The sequence below is a fragment of the Xenopus laevis genome, chromosome 4L, assembly GCF_017654675.1.
Source record: "Xenopus laevis strain J_2021 chromosome 4L, Xenopus_laevis_v10.1, whole genome shotgun sequence".
In the NCBI taxonomy this organism is placed as follows: Eukaryota; Metazoa; Chordata; class Amphibia; order Anura; family Pipidae; genus Xenopus; species Xenopus laevis.
In genome coordinates this window covers 143,727,972-143,747,357 of record NC_054377.1, presented here as the reverse complement: position 1 = coordinate 143,747,357, position 19,386 = coordinate 143,727,972, and the positions used below count along the sequence as shown (strand labels likewise).

Genomic DNA, 19,386 nt, shown 5'->3' with positions numbered 1-19,386 from the left:
TGTACTACGAGTGGGCAAGGAACAAAGTGAAAAAATTCAAATTGCGAACTGGAGAGCTGCTGAATAAAAAGCTAAACAACTCAAAAACAACAAATAATAAAAACGATGACATGTTTTTTGAAAGTGAACATCACACAACATTTCTGCTTAACCTACAAATAAAACTACTTTCTGTTCTATTCTGTAGCATTTCCCACAGACAATAAATATTTCATAGATGGCTTCACCTTGGATTTCTGTATCACATATACAACCCAACATATTTGTTAGACTCCAATTTGCAGAAAATTGACGATTATTTTCCTTCAAGCATTATTATGCCCAACTGCTGACCTTCAAGCTAACATTAGAGACGATCTGTTGAACTGAAATTCGGAAATTAAGAATGCATCATGTTTTTTGGCCATAGCAGGTCTAGGCATTTATATCTGTTTATTACCAATGTAGCATGAAACTATCTTGCAACTAAATGAATGAAGGAAGTAAACGCAGCTTTATAAAGCCAACAGTTAAGATGAAAAAGTAAGTTTGTTGTTTTGCTTCAAAGAGTCTACTCATTGAAATGCGTCAATGAGTCAATGGGAAGGGGAAATCGCATTGTTGGTAAGAGGGGGGGGTCATCTTTAAATTAACTTTTAGGGGCAGATTCACTAACTTCGAGTGAAGGATTCGAATGAAAAAAATTCGAATTTCGAAGTATTTTTTGGGTACTTCGACCATCGAATTGGTTAAATTCGTTCGAATTCGAACGAAATCGAACGATTCGAAGTAAAAATCGTTCGACTATTCGACCATTCGATAGTCGAAGTACTTTCCCTTTAAAAAAAACTTCGACCCCCTACTTCGGCAGATAAAACCTACCGAAGTCAATGTTAGCCTATGGGGAAGGTCCCCATAGGCTTGCTAAACTTTTTTTGATCGAAGGATTTTCCTTCGATCGTTGGATTAAAATCCTTAGAATCGTTCGATTCGAAGGATTTAATCGTTCGATCGAACGAAAAATCGATCGATCGAACGAACGAACGTTTAGCGCTAAATCCTTCGACTTCGATATTCGAAGTCGAAGGATTTCAATTCGAGGGTCGAATTTCGAAGTATTTTTTACTTCGAAATTCGACCCTTAGTGAATCTGCCCCATAGTTTGATGTAGAGAGGGATATTCTGAGACAATTTTCAATTGGTTTTCATTTTTTATTATTTGTGGTTTTAGACTTATTTAGCTTTTTATTCAGCAGCTTTACAGTTTGTAATTTCAGCCATCTGTTTGCTAGGGTCCTAATTACTCTAGCAACCATGTTTGACACTGGAATATGAATAGGAGAGGCCTGAATAGAAAGATGAGTAATAAGAAGTAGCAATAACAATAAGGGGGTTATTTATCAAGGTCTGAATTTATCTCACTATTTATGATATCCAATTTTGAGCAACTCCAAATTCCCGAATGGACCCAATTTATGAAGAAAAAAGCCAGAAAAAATAGGGTCAGGCAAAACTCCGGAGCTTTCCCCGAAAACTCCAAATTGTTCTGTGTTTTCCACAAAAACAGAGGGGGTTATTTATCAAGGCCCAAATTTATCTCAATATTTTCTAAAAAAAAACTCTGACTAAATCTGCACAGGTTTTTTTGGCCTTATTTATTAATACACCTTTCCCGAAATTTTTTTTGCGGGAAAAAGTCTTAAAAAATCAGATTTTCACTGGGTTTTTTTTCATCCGATTTTCATGATTTTTTTGGATTTTTCACCCGAAAACTGAAAACTTTGGGTTATTGCCAAAAACCCAGCGCACATCAAACAATCATTGGGGCTTCTCCCATTGACTTATATGCAACCTCGACAGGTCTGAGATGCCGGATTTTCAGATTCAGACTTTTCCATCCTCAGGGGTTTAATAAATTCAGGAAAAAAATTAGTGATTTATGTATTCGGGGTTTCGTAAATAACCCCCTAAGATTTTTTTTGAGTTTTTTGCTCCAAAACCCCAAAATAATCAGATATCAGTGCAGACATCAGCGCAGACACTGGGACCTTCCCCATTGACTTATACAGGACCTCGAGATTTTTAGATTCCGGGGTTTCGGATTCAGAGTGTAAAATACCATCGGACTTTAATAAATCCCGAAAAATTCAGATTTTTTTTTTAAGGTCCAAATTATCAGAATTTTTCAGATTTCGGGTATTCGAAGCTAAATAAATAACCCCCTAAATGTATAGCCTTACAGAGCATTTGTTTTTTAGATGGGGGTCAGGGACCCCTATGTGAAAGCTGGAAAGAGTCAGAAGAAGGAGGCAAATAATTCAAAAACTATTAAAAAAATAATGAAGACCAATTGAAAAGTGAATTATGATTAGCCATTCTATAACATAATAAAATTTAACTTAAAGGTGAATCACCCATTTAAGAGCTGTTAAAATCTGTCTCCTGATTGGTTGCAAAAACTGTCATTCAACAAGCTGAGAACCTTTGAGAAGTGACTTTCTCAACCCTCCCTTCAGTCTTTTCTTACTTTGCAGCATTGAAACTAGTTACATTTTCTCGAGCAAAATAAACATTCTTTATTTGAATAAGAGACTGAAATGTGAATAGGAAAAGCCTGAATAGAAAGAGGAATAATAAAAAGCAGCAATAACATTAAAAATATAGCCTTACAGACCATTTTTATATGGGGTCAATGACTCCCATTTGAAAGCTGGAGAGAGAAGAAGAAGGCAAATAATGAAAAAAAACTAAACAATGAAGACCAATTGAAAAGTTGCTTAGAATTGGCCATTCTATACTATACTAAACGTTAACTTAAAGGTGAACCGCCACTTTAAAGAGATGGTAAGAATGTCCTATTCCTATCAACTTTGCAATTAGTCTTCATTATTTGTTTTAATAGTCTCTGCCTCTTTCAAATGGGAGTCACAGCCAAAACTGTGTACAGGCTACAATTTTATTGTTATTGTTGCCAATTATTATTTATCTTCCTATTCCATCCCTCTCCTATTCATATTCCAGCCTCTCATTCCAACTACTGCCTAGTTGCTAGGGTAAACAAAACCATATCGACCAGATAGATGCTGAAATAGGAACAGTAGTCTGGAGAGCTGCCTGGTGATCTGTCCAGTTTCACTCTGATGAAATCTTGCAAAAATGACAAAAATTAATGAAACACAAAATCAATGGGTGTTTTCTCACTGCAACTTTTTCCAAGCTTTTCCACCCATAGCGATGGGTGAATTTATTCGACAGGCGCAAATTCGCGGGGGAATTTGCCTGTTGAATAAATTTGCTAATTTTGGCGCGCTGGAAAAATTTTGATTCCGCAGGCGACAAAATCGACGTTTTGCAAATTTTTCGTCAGTTTTGTGAAATTCGTGGCGAAGCAAAACGGGACAAATTCACCCATCACTGCCCATTACTACTGCTAAACCAAAAAACTAAATAACTGGAAAAACCACAAAAAATAAAACAAATGTTTCAGAATGTCAACATCATACTTAGGGTCCTATTTACTAAGGGGCCTATTTGCTAACATTCGGATTTCCTTTTTTCCCCACAAATTATATTTTTTATCTCAATAAAATGCTAAAAATGTGAGATTTCTGAAGTGTTTCAGTATGTCTTAGGGGGTTAATTCTCAAAGTCCGAATTTATCTAAAAAAATTTTTCTTGTGCAACATTGTTAAAAAAGTAACAACTGGGCGTTAAGCCAATGCTTTCAATACCAAGGGGCCGATTCACCAAGGGTCGAATATCGAGGGTTAATTAACCCTCGATATTCAACTGGGAATTAAAATCCTTCGACTTCGAATATCGAAGTCGAAGGATTTTAGCGCAAATAGTGTGATCGAACGATCGAAGGAATATTCCTTCGATTGAACGATTAAATCCTTCGGATCGAACGATTCGAAGGATTTTAATCCAACGATCGAAGGAATATCCTTCGATCAAAAAAAGTTAGCCAAGCCTATGGGGACCTTCCCCATAGGCTAACATTGACTTCGGTAGCTTTTAGATGGCGAACTAGGGGGTCGAAGTTTTTTCTTCAAGAGACAGTACTTCGACTATCGAATGGTCGAACGATTTTTAGTTCGAATAGTTCGATTTGAAGTCGTAGTCGAAGGTCGTAGTAGCCCATTCGATGGTTGAAGTAGCCCAAAAAACACTTCGAAATTCGAAGTTTTTTTACTTCGAATCCTTCACTCGAAGTTATTGAATCGGCCCCCAACAGTTTTTACAAATAACTTTAAAAGCACTAAAAATTTGTAATGAATGTATATTGGAAAGTTTTTAGAGTTGTGTTTTCTTTTATTAGTCACATTTTTGACTTGCCCTTTAAGGGCTAAATCTTATTAAATGGTGATGTCATAGACAACTGGAAACAGGAAGGAAGTGAGTGGGAAGTGGGATTCTTGCTTGACTCTTATTTATCTACTGGTGTGAAATTAATGAATGTCAATAGTGTCTTGGAATGAAAGTGCCTTTGACTGTTTATTCTGACAAGGTTCTCAAGCCTGTCCCCAGCTACCGAAATGAATGTCTGTCCTTTCTCATTATTAAGCCACTTCAATTGTGGATCAAACACATTCACAAAATATCAAAACTAATCTCCTTTCACTTGAATTGCCAGGAAACATATGAAAAAGCCTAGCAGCTGTGTCTAACATATGTTGTAGATTAGTTAATCCCCAAGCTTGACCTGAAAACAGTACTAATATACAGTCCAATAATTTATGATTTACTGCAGGGAATTGCCAAGTGATAGTGTTAGAGTGAGTCACAATTCTGCTCCTCCATTGCACAGTCACCCACAATCATAGGCAAAGCTTCTTTCTCTGGATTTTCTAATGCTGAAATATTTACATGCACAATAACTTTGTTACAGAATTATATATTCTCTTACTGTTTTATCATTTTACTTTTCTTCCTTGACAAATTAGTCTTGGATATATCATTTATGCCAAGGAATGAATAAAAATATATCTTTATAGTTTACAGTAGGGGGTACATTATCCCTTATAATACATGAGTGATACTCAGAGTTCCCTGTATAACTCAGCCTGCAGCCTTGTGTCTTTATATGGTCACAGAACAACCCCTCAGTGACCTCTAATATCCTTATCATTTACAGTAGGGGGTACATTATCCCTTATAATACATGAGTGATACTCAGAGTTCCCTGTATAACTCAGCCTGCAGCCTTATGCCTTTATATGGTCACAGAACCCCTCAGTGACTTCTAATATCCTTATCATTTACAGTAGGGGGCACATAATTCCTTATAAAACACCAGTGTTAAGTTGTTTTATTATTTATTCCCTTTTCCCCCCACACAATTTGATTTCTACAATTAAAATTATGCGACTGCCCCATCTTACTATGAATATATATATATATATATATATATATATATATAAATATATATATATATTACCACCAGTGAGCTGATCTGTGTGTGTTACTAAAATTTATACTTCACATTACAAAAAAAAAACAATAGCCACTGCTGACACCTACAGTGAATAATTAAACATAAATTCCATAACTGTCTGCATAAGTAATTTCTAGCTATGAGGATTCCAGCCACACAAATTGCATTTGGATACACAGTAAATCATGGAAATGTCCTTAATTTGTTAAATTATGCTAAACACAAAGCTGTATGTTAAACATGTGACCATTTGTTTTCATTATACTTGAGTGTTTTTCTAATGGCCAATCAGATTTTTCGTTTACTGTACTGTATATGCATGTATACCTTTTTTATATATACCGCTGCTAATACAGGTACGGGAAACCCATTTTTCTGGGAAATTTGTTATCAAGGAAGCTCCAAATTACTAAATGGATGACTCCCACTGACTCCATTTTATCCAAATAATCCAATTTTTTTTAAATTATTTACTTTAATAATAAAACAATGGCTTGTACTTGATCCCAACTAAGATATAATTAATCCTTATTGGAAGCAAAACCAAAACCAGCCTATTGGGTTTATTTAATAGGCTTTCTAGTAGACTTAAGGTATGATCCTAATCATGGAAAGATCTGTTATCCAGAAAACCACTGAGCATTCTGGATAACAGGCCCCATACCTGTATATACATGGTTGTACATCAAAACACTACAATAATAGAATAGAGGAGCAATGATGCAGTAATAGACTATTAGTAAGAGTGAAAAATACCAATACATTTAGGATTAAGTGCTGTTGTGAGACAAGAGCATGGTGGTCCCTTCCCTACTGAGCTTACAATCTAAGTGGTTGTAATTGGTAACTTACAGATACAAATAGGCCAATAATAAGTGTCTATACGTTTAGTTCTGAAGAAACTGAATAAGAATTCTCTATGGAGGAATTTCGGGATGAAATCCCTAATGTAAGTATAAGCAAGAGGCAGAGGATTAAAGTGGCAAACAGCAGAAAATGTGGGTGGTGTGAGTTGGCAGTGGCTCTGAGAGGAACGGAAGAGTCAGTCAGGAATTTATGGAGACCCAAGGGAAGAGATGCCGTGAGCTTCAGAAGAATGAAGGACTCTGGAAAGTCATTACAATTATTTTGTTATGCTTTGCTTAAAGGGAAACAATCAGAGGAGGACAATTCAAGCAGCAGTGCTTAAGACAGACTGTAGTTGGGAAAGGTGGGAGTTGGGGATGACAGTTAGTTGCAAGTTGCAGTATTCTAGGTGGAATAGGATGAGGCCATGGAAGCGCCTCTTAGCTGTTACTAGCAAGTGAAAGGAACAGGTTTTGCCAGTATTGGGAAAAAGTGACTGGTTTGAACCCTGGTGTTACTATTGTCAGAGAAGGAAAAGTCAAGGAATACCCCCAGGCAGTAGGATAAGGTAACAGCAGGCAATGTTGCCAAGGTTAATGAACATTGATGTTGTTATTATTACAGCTGTAGATCAGTTACTTTAACCATATGTTTGAACTGCTTGATATGTCTGTGTTCATATATGTGTGTCAGACTGAGGGGTCCAGGGCCCACTCAGGCATCCGATTCAGGGGGTCCCAGACACAAATATTTCTCTCACGCATCTTGTTCTCCTCTTGCAGGGTAATTGGGGCCAGGATGGGAGGTCAGAGCTGCACTCAGAGTCTATGCCAGGGAGTGGGTCTGGGTTGGTGGGCCCACACAAGGACCGGGGCCTAACCGTTTTTTCCTGGTGTCAAAAGCTAAGGGTAGGCAACAAAAGCACTTGCCTTCCAGACAATATGGAGGAACACAATTTTAAAGACCTATAACCTGTCCCATCAACCACTATGGGAGTGAGCAACCAGCCAGAGGGGAGTATGGAAGGAAGCAATGGGGTGGGGGGTTTGCTGGTTGCTTGGTTCCTCACTACCAAACTACTGGGCCCATCTCTGCCAGGGGTATGGAGCACAAACGGTTACACCACGCTCCAAAACCATCACTGTCCGTATTTATCAGGTGAGTGACAGGTGGTACTTGGTCATCCCCTGTAATGCCCACAGACTAGCGAGTGCCAGGGCTCAAAAGCAACGGGTGCACATACATGGATACAGTACCAACGGATTTCATTTTGCAAACCTTGTTGCTCTTGCACGTGTGTGTTCACTATCATAAATAAGTCTCTTCTGGTGACCAGCATGGGTGGCTTTTAAGTAAATAACATATTTCACTGCTTCAAGCTTTATACTGTATATAGAGAAAATAAATATTCAGTTATAGTTTCCCTTTAACACTGTCACAGTGGCAGGTTGCCTGCATCTGCCTTGGTTTTACTCTCTGAGAATCCTGAAAGTATGACCTTTTATGTTCTTGAACTTTTGCCATTTCTGCTGTGAACCAATGCACTGGGAATGTAAAGGCTTTATCTGCTGTTTGGCATTTGGTGATAAACCCATTTCACAGCCCGGAAAGGCCCAAGGGTGATCGGTCTTTGTTTTATGCTTTCATTATGTTGTTATTTTGATACCATCATTAGTCAAACAACTGCTGGGAACCTGTATTTGCCATCAGGAATGTACACAAGAACATTGTTTCCGCATTATAAGAAAGAGAATTAATAGATAAACTGATTAGAGAAAAGGTATTCTGAGGATTCTTCTTAAGATTAATTGCAAATAAAACAGCTTCATTATGGGGACACTATTATAAAAACAAAATAAACTTGTGCGTTGCCTTTAGTAAAGCGGTTCCGGGGAATTTTGTTTTACTTATATTTTATGGTAACGGTTGTATTCGGATTGGGAAGGAAAATTAATGAGGAAAGCAGGATACATGCATGATAGTAATGCTTGCAAGCGTGACCGTTATAAAACTGGCAGTTGATTGGACCTTTTATAAATAGTGATAGGCGAATTTGCACCATTTCGCTTCGCCGAAAAATTTGAGAATTTCCAGCGAAATTCGCAAAACTGCGAAAAATTTGCAAAACGGCACCGGTCTTGTTTTGGATGCCGGCATCTCGTTTTTTTACTCCAGCCTCCGTTTTTAGCCCAGCGTCTATTTTTTCCGACGCCGGCGAGAATTTTCTTTTGACGCTGGCGAATTTTCACAGCAGTTTCGCGAATTTATTCGCTGGCGGCGAATCGTGAAAATTAGCCGCGAATTCGCGCCTGGTGAATAAATTCACCCATCACTATTTATAGAGACCAAAAAGAGGCCACATATCAAACAAGCTAGAAATGAGAGCCACATTAAGCTGTAGATGTACAGTTCCATGGATATCCAGGGTACAAATAAGCACCCACCCCAAATCTCACTCTAATTGGCCTTCAGGCTGGGCCCCCTTAGCTCATAACAAGGTTACAGATATATAGAAACATTGGGGTAACAGTCACCCTGATATAGTTTCAGGGGTACCCAGGGCAAAAATAAGCACTTATCCCAAATCTCCCCCTAACTGGCCTTCAGGCTGGGCTCATAACAAGGTTACAGATATATAGAAACATTGGGTAACAGTCACCCTGCTATAGTTCCAGGGGTACCCAGGGCACAAATAAACACTCACCCTAAATCTCACCCTAACTGGCCTTCAGACTGGGCCCCCTTAGCTCATAACAAAGTTACAGATATATAGAAACATTGGGGTAACAGTCACCCTGCTATAGTTCCAGGGGTACCCAGGGCACAAATAAACACTCACCCTAAATCTCCCCCTAACTGGCCTTCAGGCTGGGCCCCCTTAGCTCATAACAAAGTTACAGATATATAGAAACATTGGGGTAATAGTCAACGTATAGTTCCAGGGGTACCCAGGCAGCAAATGACCCCAAATCTCAGTATAAGCAATCACTACAAACCATATCCACTGGCCTTTTCCTGTTATGGGTCACCTATTAAGACAGTTACACTGATTAAATTAATCTCTACAATGGTATGTGTAGCTAAAAACTAATTCCACTGCTCTGTATGGGGGCTATTGCGAAAGCGGTCAAGCATTTTTAAAGGGGTGGTTTACCTTTGAGTTAAGTTTTAGTATATTATAGAATGCCTAATTCTAAGCAACTTTTCAACTGGCCATCATTTTTTTAATTTTTTATTATTTTTTAATGATCTGCCTTCTTCTGACTCTTTCCAGCTTTCAAATGGGGAATTAAATATATTCAATAATATGAAGAGGCTTCCACATACTTTTGGCCACATAGTGTATGTCTGACTGCAAGAATCCGTCCATTTTATGTAGAAGTAACAAAAACCACTGGCTCTTGTAATGTCTTTAAAATTGAAATGTGAAACGTATAGGAATTTTATTATTTCTAGATGATCATATCCCTTGTGAGGTTCCCGGCTATTGGCTCTTCAGATAAAGAAACCATGATTTTCGCACTATAGAACACAGTATTGCAAAAGGCTGGAAACATCTGAATTCTGTTGACGTGCCAAAAAGTAACACCCGTTTTCATTAGTCTGAATGACTTATTTCAAGGAGGGACGTCAAGGGAAAAAAACAGATAATACAATAATAAGTAAATAAAAGTCAAAGCAAGAGAGGGGAAATAAATAAATCAGTATTAGTAATTTTACATATCATTATTCAGCAGATTTCTGGTCCTCAGAACTCATTCAGATTAAGGGGCAAATTCACTAAGATTCGTAGTTGCGCCAGGCATAACTTCGCCGCACTTCGCCGCACTTCGCCGCACTTCGCCGCACTTCGCCGCACTTCGCCAGGTGTAGATTCGCCTGCGCTCCGCAAATTCACTAAAATCCGAAGTTGCACTCAGGGGTAGCCTAAGTTTGCGAAGTTGCGCTAGCGTTGATTCGCTAAGCGAAGCAAAGTTATGCTAGCGATGGTTAATTTGCATACGGCACCAAATTCAAATTTCAATGGAGGAATACGTACAATCACTACACAAGCCTGGGAAACCTTCAAAACAGCAAATAAATTTTTTTTTTGCCCTACACATGTGCCCACTGTATAATTAAGTTGCCATGAGTTCGGAAATGTAGGGGGGAAGGAGGGGAGCCCCAAAAAATTTTTCGATCTTTTTCAGCCTATCACCCATAATATAGAAAAAACGCCAGCGTTTTTTGGGACTTAGAAAAAATCTGAACTTTTTTTGAAGCAATCCCTATCTACCCTATTGCACTTCGCCTGGTCTGAGGTGGCGAAGGAAGTCTAGTGTAAAAGGTAGCGTTCAGTACAATGCACACGTTAGTGAATTTGCGTAGTTACGTCCGTTGCGAAAATTCGCGAGGCGTAAGGGTTTGAAGTAACACTAGCGAATTTACGCCAGCAATCTTGAATATGCGAAGTAACGAAAATGAACAACGCTAGCGAATTGACGCTAGCGTTAGGTGCTTCGGCGCTTAGTGAATTTGCCCCTAAATATTTCTCCTTTGCATGGCAAAATATTACGTATGTCTCTCTGGAGCCGGTGTTAGCGTTAGAGACCTGCATTGAGTCAGGTACCTGAGGGTAGCCGTGGAAAAACCTGCAAAGTTGCTAGGGTTTAGAGCAAAAAGTCCCAAATTCCTTGGCCCTGCTGGCTTGATTTGTGATTCTTCCAGTTTTTAATTTTTTTCTGGAAGACTCTGGAAGACTCAGCACCAGAGTGACGTCATTTATGGGCAAATGCGACATCACAAGGTTAGTTGGCCTATATCATGTCGGGTAGCGGGTTCGGGTTGTAGGTACTGGTTGAGTACGGGTTTCAAAAAATGAACTGCGCAGGACTCTAGTAAGTGTTCCTCTCTTTTACTAACATGTTCTTTGTGTTTCCGCAGAAGGAGGAACTTGTGAAGTTATAGCTGCGCACAGATGCTGCAATAAGAATCGCATCGAGGAACGCTCACAGACCGTGAAATGTTCTTGTCTTCCTGGAAAAGTAGCCGGAACAACAAGAAACAGGCCCTCTTGTGTTGACGGCAAGTATTTTAATGGTTTCTCTTGACTTTAAAGGGCCAACAATGTAGGCATTTACTTACAAAGAATAATTATTCAAAAATATCCTGGAAGCTACTGAATATTATCTTATAGTATCTTTATTATATAAACATAGTAAAAAAAATAAGGGTACAAAACGCGTAAAGTAGATTATTGGAGGGCCAGTATGTACCATTTTTTTTACTATGTTTATATAATAAAGATACTCTTTGACTTTTATATTTAGTAGCTTACAGGATATTTTTGAATAATTATTCTATAGTGCCTTGGGGACTGTGGCAATTTCCTGGAGCTTCTGTTGCCCTGTGCAGACTCCCCCTAAGGATTTTTTATTTCTATAAATTTATTTACAAAGCACCACATTGACTCAAGAAGGCTTCTTTAGTTTGATGGTGCTCCTTAACTTCAAGGCACATACGCACCTTATGGCATCAATAACTGTATTTCATTCTTGTACCATTAAACTGCCCATGAGTTGAATAGAAAACATAGCAATACAGGTAAAGCTTTATTGGATTAATTTATATTATTTAGTGACACAGTGGAGCAGGCTTCCCAGCTGTTATTGCACTTTACATGGCAGCACAGCAGCTGGAGAGCCGGAGGTAGAAAGTCCCAGCAGAAGAGAATTTCCCATATTTTGATATATTTGCTTTTGATAGCCACATGTGCTTTTTATTCCCTTTATAGGTGTCCTAGGATATAAAGGAACACCTCCTCTGGTCCTAGGGCCTGGATGAGCTTTGCAACCCCCAGACTCTTTGCAATGACTCTCCTTTTTATTACAAGTCTTGGAGGTCTATTTATTAAAGGTCAGTTTTAGTGGTTTTAGAGGTTTTTGAAACCACTCCTAAACCCCACTTTCTCTAACACAACGAAAGTCCTGACACTTAGGGGCCGATTCACTAACTTTGAGTGAAGGATTCGAAGTAAAAAAACTTCGAATTTCGAAGTGTTTTTTGGGCTACTTCGACCATCGAATGGGCTACTACGACCTTCGACTACGACTATGACTTTGAATCGAACTATTCGAACTAAAAATCGTTCGACTATTCGACCATTCGATAGTCGAAGTACTGTCTCTTTAAGAAAAAACTTCGACCCCCTAGTTCGCCATCTAAAAGCTACCGGACTCAATGTTAGCCTATGGAGAAGGTCCCCAAAGGCTTTCCTACGTTTTTTTGATCGAAGGATATTCCTTCGATCGTTGGATTAAAATCCTTTGAATCTTTCGTTCCGAAGGATTTTATCGTTCGATCAAAGGAATAATCCTTCGATCGTTTGATCGCATTATTTGCGCTAAAATCCTTCGACTTCGATATTCGAAGTCGAAGGATTTTAATTCCCAGTCGAATATTGAGGGTTAATTAACCCTCGATATTCTACCCTTTGTGAATCGGCCCCTTATTAAAAGATCTGAATAAAAAAAATATGAACAGAAAATTACACTGAACAATCCAATAAAAAATACAAATGCCTCTAAAAATTTGAGTATTTCGGAGAGTGGCTAGAGAAAAACAAAATCTGAAAACCTCTAAAAGTCCAAAATGATTTAAAACTATTTATCTGGTGAAGTTTTGTATTAGAGGTTTTCGTGGTTTTTACTTAATAAATTTATAAATTGTAGAGCTTTTAAAAAAAATAAGAAAACCATGAATTTTTTGAAAATCGTGGAAGAAATCGAAATTCATTAGTAAATGAGCCCCCCAAGTGCAAAAACCACAAAAAACAATATTACAAAAAGCAAAAGTTGGCGAGGTCCTACGGAAGTCAGTGGGAGTTGCACTGATTCTATTGGATCTTTTGTAATCAATCCATGCTTTTTAGAGGTTTTCAGATTTTTTAAACTAGTAATTATCTGAAAAACTGTTTAGAGGTTTTAGGGTTATTCGTATTTTGGTTTGTTCGGTGCTTTTTTTTCATGCTTGCTTTTTAAATTTGCATTTCTTAATAAATTTCATGACATTTGTGGTTTTAGAGAAAGTGAGTTTAGGCATGGTTTCAAAAAGCTCTAGAATGAGACTGTTGATAAATAGGCTTCCACGAGGTAACTTTATGCATGGGGAGGATTTATTATTGGCATAAATTCAGAACTTGGAAAGAATTTGATACAGAATGAAATAACTATGTAATGAGCAATCAGTCCGTGCTATCACTATATCAATATATAATGTAATACTTTTCTCTATAATTATAATTTCTTTTTAATCTCACTTACCATATCCAGTGATTTGTAATAATGTTTTTGTCATGTAAAACTCAGACTTTAATCTTGGTCTATGAATCACTATGGAAACATATTATACAGTATGTATTCGTTATTGTAAGGGTTTCATTTATTTCTACTTCACTTACTGTACTTCCCTATAGTCCCTTGTCATGTACCAGAAAATGAAATGGATCTTTCTCAAAACAGGGTGAAGTTTGAAATAGGGTTGCACTGAATCCAGAGTTCGGTTCGGGATTTGGCCTAGATTCTGCCTTTTTCAGTAGAATTCTGCCTGAACAAAATCCAAAAAAATCCTGTGACTTTTCATCACACAAGGAAGGAAGTCGAAAAGTTTTTTTTAACCGCATGCAGTTCTCTTTCCCTGAATCTTAAAATAGTGGGTTTGGTTCATCCCTACCTAATTTACATATGCACATTAGAGTTCAGATTTGGTTCGGTATTCAGATGAATTTTTCACAAAGGATTCGGGATTCGACCAAATAGTGGATTCAGTGCATTTCTACCTAATTTACTGTACATATGCACATTAGGGTTCAGATTTGGTTCAGTATTTGGATAAATCTTTTATAAAGGATTTGGGATTCGGCCAAATCCTGATATAGTGGGTTCAGTGCATCCCTAGTTGGAAAGAATCATGGGTGTGGCTGGGTAATACCTGGGGGGATATTTATCAAAGTCCGGATTTATCTCATTATTTTTTGAAAAAAACCTTGAAAAAAAATCAGCACAGGTTTTTTTGGCTTATTTATTAATACACTTTCGCGAAAAAATTTTTGCGGGAAAAATAATCATGAAAAATAAAAATTTTACGAATTTGTCTGAATTTCCAACCGAAAACTCAGAATTATTGCACGAAACCCAGCGCAGTTCAAAAAAAATTTGGGATTTCTCCCATTGAATTATATGCAACCTCGCAAGTCTGAGATGTCGGATTTTCTGATTCTGACTTTTTCCATCCTCGGGGTTCAATAAATTCCAAAAAGTTCTTGATTTTCTTTCCCACTAAAAATTCAGATTTTATACTAAAAAAAACTAATTTTTCAGATTTCAGACATTCAGTTTAGTACAGCCCCCATGGTGTTAAACTGGCCATACAATGGCCAAGAAAAGCTGCTAACTTGGCCATTCCAGATGACAATTTATTAGTCTGTATATGGGGAAATTGGAGCTGTGTGCCCAACCTATGTGGGATTGTTAGTTGGGCAGAAATTGGGCAGGATTAAAAATCCCATTAGGCAAGGGCTTCATGGCACCTTGATACTGGTACTCTCCTGATGGATCCTTATAGACCTGCAAGATATTCCACACATGGGTGGCCAAATAAGACAAAGATCTGCTCCTTTGGTGACCTCATCAAACAAGTGGTGACCGCACTAGACCAGGGGTGGCTTGAAATGTCAAAATTTAAGTTAGGAATGTTGGAAGGTAGGACAGGACTCTCTTCATTTCAATCACCTTGAAAACAAAGCCAAAATCAATGTAATATAGCAAGAATTGGTACAAAGGATGGTTTATATCATTTGTGTGGCACTGGGGTTTATTTTTGTTCATGTATTTGAGGCAGTAAATCATTTCAATGGTTTAATGGAAGAGTGGCAGAGTAAGTGAGCCACAACCATGGAAACACTGTACAACATTGCTGGTCCTTCTTACCGTCACACCTCAAGTGCTGGTCCTACTGCAGGCCTCAATCAGGGCCCAGTTTGAGACAGAGGTATAAATTAATTTTGGATTGGTTCCTGGGGTCGTTTCTTTGTAGTTGCTTAGCAACTATCCATTATGAGGCAGTCCTTTGTGTTTGGAGTATGACTTTATGGTTCTAGTGACTAACAGAGCAGCAGCGAGACTCCAACTATTCATCTTCTTTAAGAACATGTTCATTCTCTCTCATGATACTGACGAATTCACAGTCGAAAGCACTGATTTTTCTTTTTATGGAAGAAAATGATTAGTTATTAGTATTGAAACTGAGATGAAGTGCATGGAAAGAATACTTTTTAATTGTCATTTAGAGGCTTTAAAATACAATTCTTTTCTCATTAGGTGCCTCTGTATTTTTCCACCCCCTGTAGATGGTGCTGATTGCTATAATTGTCTATAGAGATTGCTCTGAGAAAGAGAAAACTATATCTCAATTCCCAACCATTTGTATAAATGTGCAGAGAAGGATTGTCCTGTGCACAAAATAATACAAACTATTCATACCTAGTGAAGGCGCGAATTTGCGGCGAATTTGTGTGATTCGCCGCCAGCAAATAAATTAGCGAAACGCCCACGAAAATTCGCCCGAAAAAATTCGCTAGCGTCGAAAAAAAACAGACGCCGGCATCAAAAACGGCCACCGGCGTCAAAAAAACGGGCGCCGGCGTCAAAAGCGGGTGCGGCATCAAAAATGAGACGCCGGAGCCATTTCGCAAATTTTTCGCAAATTTGCCCATCACTATTCATACCCTTTTACTCTAATTTCTAAGGGAATATGGACTCCAACACATAGGTGCAGATTTATCAAGGGTCAAATTGAAAATTTTAGTTTTTCCAGGTTTTTTTAGTGTAATTTGACTAGGGAATAGTCCAATTTCGATTTGAGTTTGAAATTCAAATTTTGAAATTTATAACCGACTATTCACCATGTAAAACCTGCTGAATTGGTGTGTAACCTCCTACAATCAATTTGGAGTTGTTTGTTTGATTTGTGAAAAGACTGGAATCAAATTCAAACAAGTTTTGATTCAAATTCGATTTGAGTTTGCAGGTCGATCCTATTCACCTGCAAAAATTTTAATTTTTAACACATTTCAATTGGTCTTTTTTTTGGAATTTCTAATTTATGGGAGTTTTTAGAAACTCCCATAAACTCAAAATTCAACCCCTGATGAATCTGCCCCATACAGTAAGTAAAAATACAGATAGGTAGAGAAGGAATGCTTTGCCCATGTGCTTTAGTTTTACATTTAATTGAAATTATTGGACAATTTCTACTGCCAAATATTCTGTATAATATTGATTGTGCAGGCACGAAAAAAATGCACGTATGAGACTGGTTATCCAGAATGCTCAGGTGGTTTTCTGTATCTGTATAATTTGATCCTATTTATTAAAGGTTGAGTTTTATTTTCTCTGAAAGTTTTGAGTTTCTTTCACTGAAAAAGCTCAAATTTGAGGAAAATGTATTATGCCACAAAGCAGCAAAAAAAATCTGGATATACTCCAGTTAAACCCTTTTGAATTAATGTAAAAGTCAGTGGCAGAGGTCCCTTTAACCATTTGAAGATGATTTTTGTCTTCATGATTTTCAGACATTTGATGCTGTTTTTTGTTCGAAATCTGCATACGTTTTTTAAGCCTATAAACTCAAAAAATTTGAGGTATTTATAAAAACTATTTTACTACTTTTTTTTGATTTTTTTCAGTTTAAATCATTAGTCAATTAGCCAAATTTGTGAATGGGAGCTAGGTCAAGTTTGTTGCTGTTAAAATATGAGAAAAAAATTTGTTTTGGTAAAAAAAAAAAACCCCTAAGAGGCAGATTTATCAAAATGTGAGTTTAGAGCTTAATAAACTCACCCACGTTCTATTCTTTCCAGTGGGATCTTTAGAATTGTATTTATCAATGGGTGAGAACTCACAATTTGATAAATACGTTACTGAAAATCCCATAGGAATGAATAGAAAGTGGGTAGGTATTTAATAATACTTTTTCTCGCTATATACTGTATATTTATATAAAGCAGCCCTAAACAAAGCTCTTTCTATGAAAGAATCCTTAATAAATTAAGCTAAAGGAACTGTCAGAAAGTCAATAACTTCATATTTATTCCACCTATACTTCCAGGTGCATCAAAAAGCAAAAAGTCCTTGCAATCAATATTAATTTTCGTAGGTAAGAAAAGGAATGTTATATTAGAAGCAAGGAGTCAGCTCCTCAATCCTCTAGCGGGTCTCAAGCTCAGATGAAAAGAGATCTCGCATCCCCAAGTTATTAATGTGCTGTCCATATGAACAATGTGAATCATTTTACACTGTTGGGGAAATCTATGGCCGCGTCCTCCTGCCCAAGCAAAGCCCAGATGAACCGTTCCTGTAGAAGGAGCTTTCTCTTTTAGGATATGGCTTGGAATTGTCAAAGTCTATTTATCTACTTTTATCCTCCTTTATCCTCTACAGTCAGGGGCAGGTGTATTAAGGGTCGAATATCGAGGGTTAATTAACCCTCGATATTCGACTGGCTAATTAAAATCCTTCATCTTCGAATATCAAAATTGAAGGATTTTGCATTCGAAGGATTTTAATCCATCGATCGAAGGATTATCCTTCGATCAGATAAAACTTGGAAAGACTATGGGGACCTTCCCCATAGGCTAACATTGACTTCGGTAGCTTTTAGGTGGCGAACTAGGGGGTCAAAGTTTTTTCTTAAAGAAACAGTACTTCGACTATCGAATGGTCAAATAGTCGAACGATTTTTTGTTCGAATTGTTCAATTCGAAGTCGTAGTCGAAGGTCGAAGTAGCAAATTCGATGGTCGAAGTAGCCAAAAAAATACTTCGAAATTCAAAGTATTTTTTATTCTATTCCTTCACTCGAATTTAGTGAATGAGCCCCTCAGTGTTCTTGGTAGCAAAGAAACTTTTAAAATCTTGAAACAGTATTTTTGCTGCCAATGTCCCAGCAAATATATAAATTAAATATTATAATAATTATATCTTTATTATATAAAAATATATTTTCTATTGGAATCAACTGTTTTGTTCTTGTCCGTCACTTAAATAAACTCTAAAGTCCATAATTGGTAGTCATGTAGGTCTCCCAGTATGGATGGGTAGCAAAATTTGAAGCATGACTAGCGTCCAAAAGCATGACCAATAAATACTGCCAGGTCTAATAACCCAATGGGGTAATAGACCTGGAGCAAATGTGTGGCTTTTATTAAATTACTGTCTTTTCTGCCCCAGCTGATTTTGTTGGGTTTTGATGTCAAAAATCCAAAACAGTTGCGGGAAAAAAATGGCAACTTTTCCTGGATTTATTGCGACAATGCCAAAAATACTCCAGCGAAAACCTGTTGTAATCATGTAAAAGTAAATGGCAGATGTCCCTTTTACAACTGGAAGATCTTTCTTTGGTTCATAGTTTTAGAAGTTTTCAGGTGTTTTTCGTTCTGGATTTTGTGCAAAAAAAAAAGTCAGTTATTGTGAGGTTTTCGCAAGTTTTCTGCGGCTTGTCCCATTCCTACTCTTTCAGTTCAGAACTTTTAATAAATTTCATCACATTCGTGGTTTTAGAGAAAGTGAGTTTAGTTATGTTTTCAAAAACCTCCAAAACCACTAAACTCAAAGGGGCTTGCTATATGTTACTGCTAGTAGCCCAATTTGCCCAGTGTTTATAAATGAGCCCCACTATGTTTTAAAGTTTACTGTTGAAAAGGTAAAAATGCTTTTTTCTCATTGTATAAAAATTATTGAATATGGCTAAAAAGACAAAAGAAATTGCATCTACTGCAACTGATTGTAGAAGGAAAATAACTTTAAGGTACTAGATAACAATACAAACATACTCTTCCTATGAAACGGGGAGGCCCATTCATTAAAGATCAAAGTTTAGGGGTATTAGAGCTTTTTGAAACCACAATTAAACTCTATTTCTCTAAAACCATGAACACCATAAAAGGTATTCAAAGATTGATTACAAAAAGTACAAACAGAAAAAAGCGCTGGATAATCCGAAAAAAATACGAATATTGATAAAACCTCTATAAATTCGGGCAATTACAAGAGAAAAAAATCTGAAAACCTCTAAAAGTGAGTATGATTT

The 19,386-nt window shown here is 37.4% G+C and overlaps 1 protein-coding gene across 3 annotated transcripts in view; it reads left to right on the top strand.

Moving 5' to 3' along the window:
- The window catches only part of LOC121403129 (chemokine-like protein TAFA-1), a 321,569-nt gene that overhangs the window by 234,537 nt on the left and 67,646 nt on the right, over positions 1-19,386 (top strand). For all 3 annotated transcript variants that reach the window (XM_041590898.1, XM_041590899.1, XM_041590900.1), the window contains exon 4: positions 11,186-11,326. In XM_041590898.1, the coding sequence (XP_041446832.1) occupies positions 11,186-11,326 (141 nt within the window). The remainder of the gene's footprint in view (positions 1-11,185; positions 11,327-19,386) is intronic.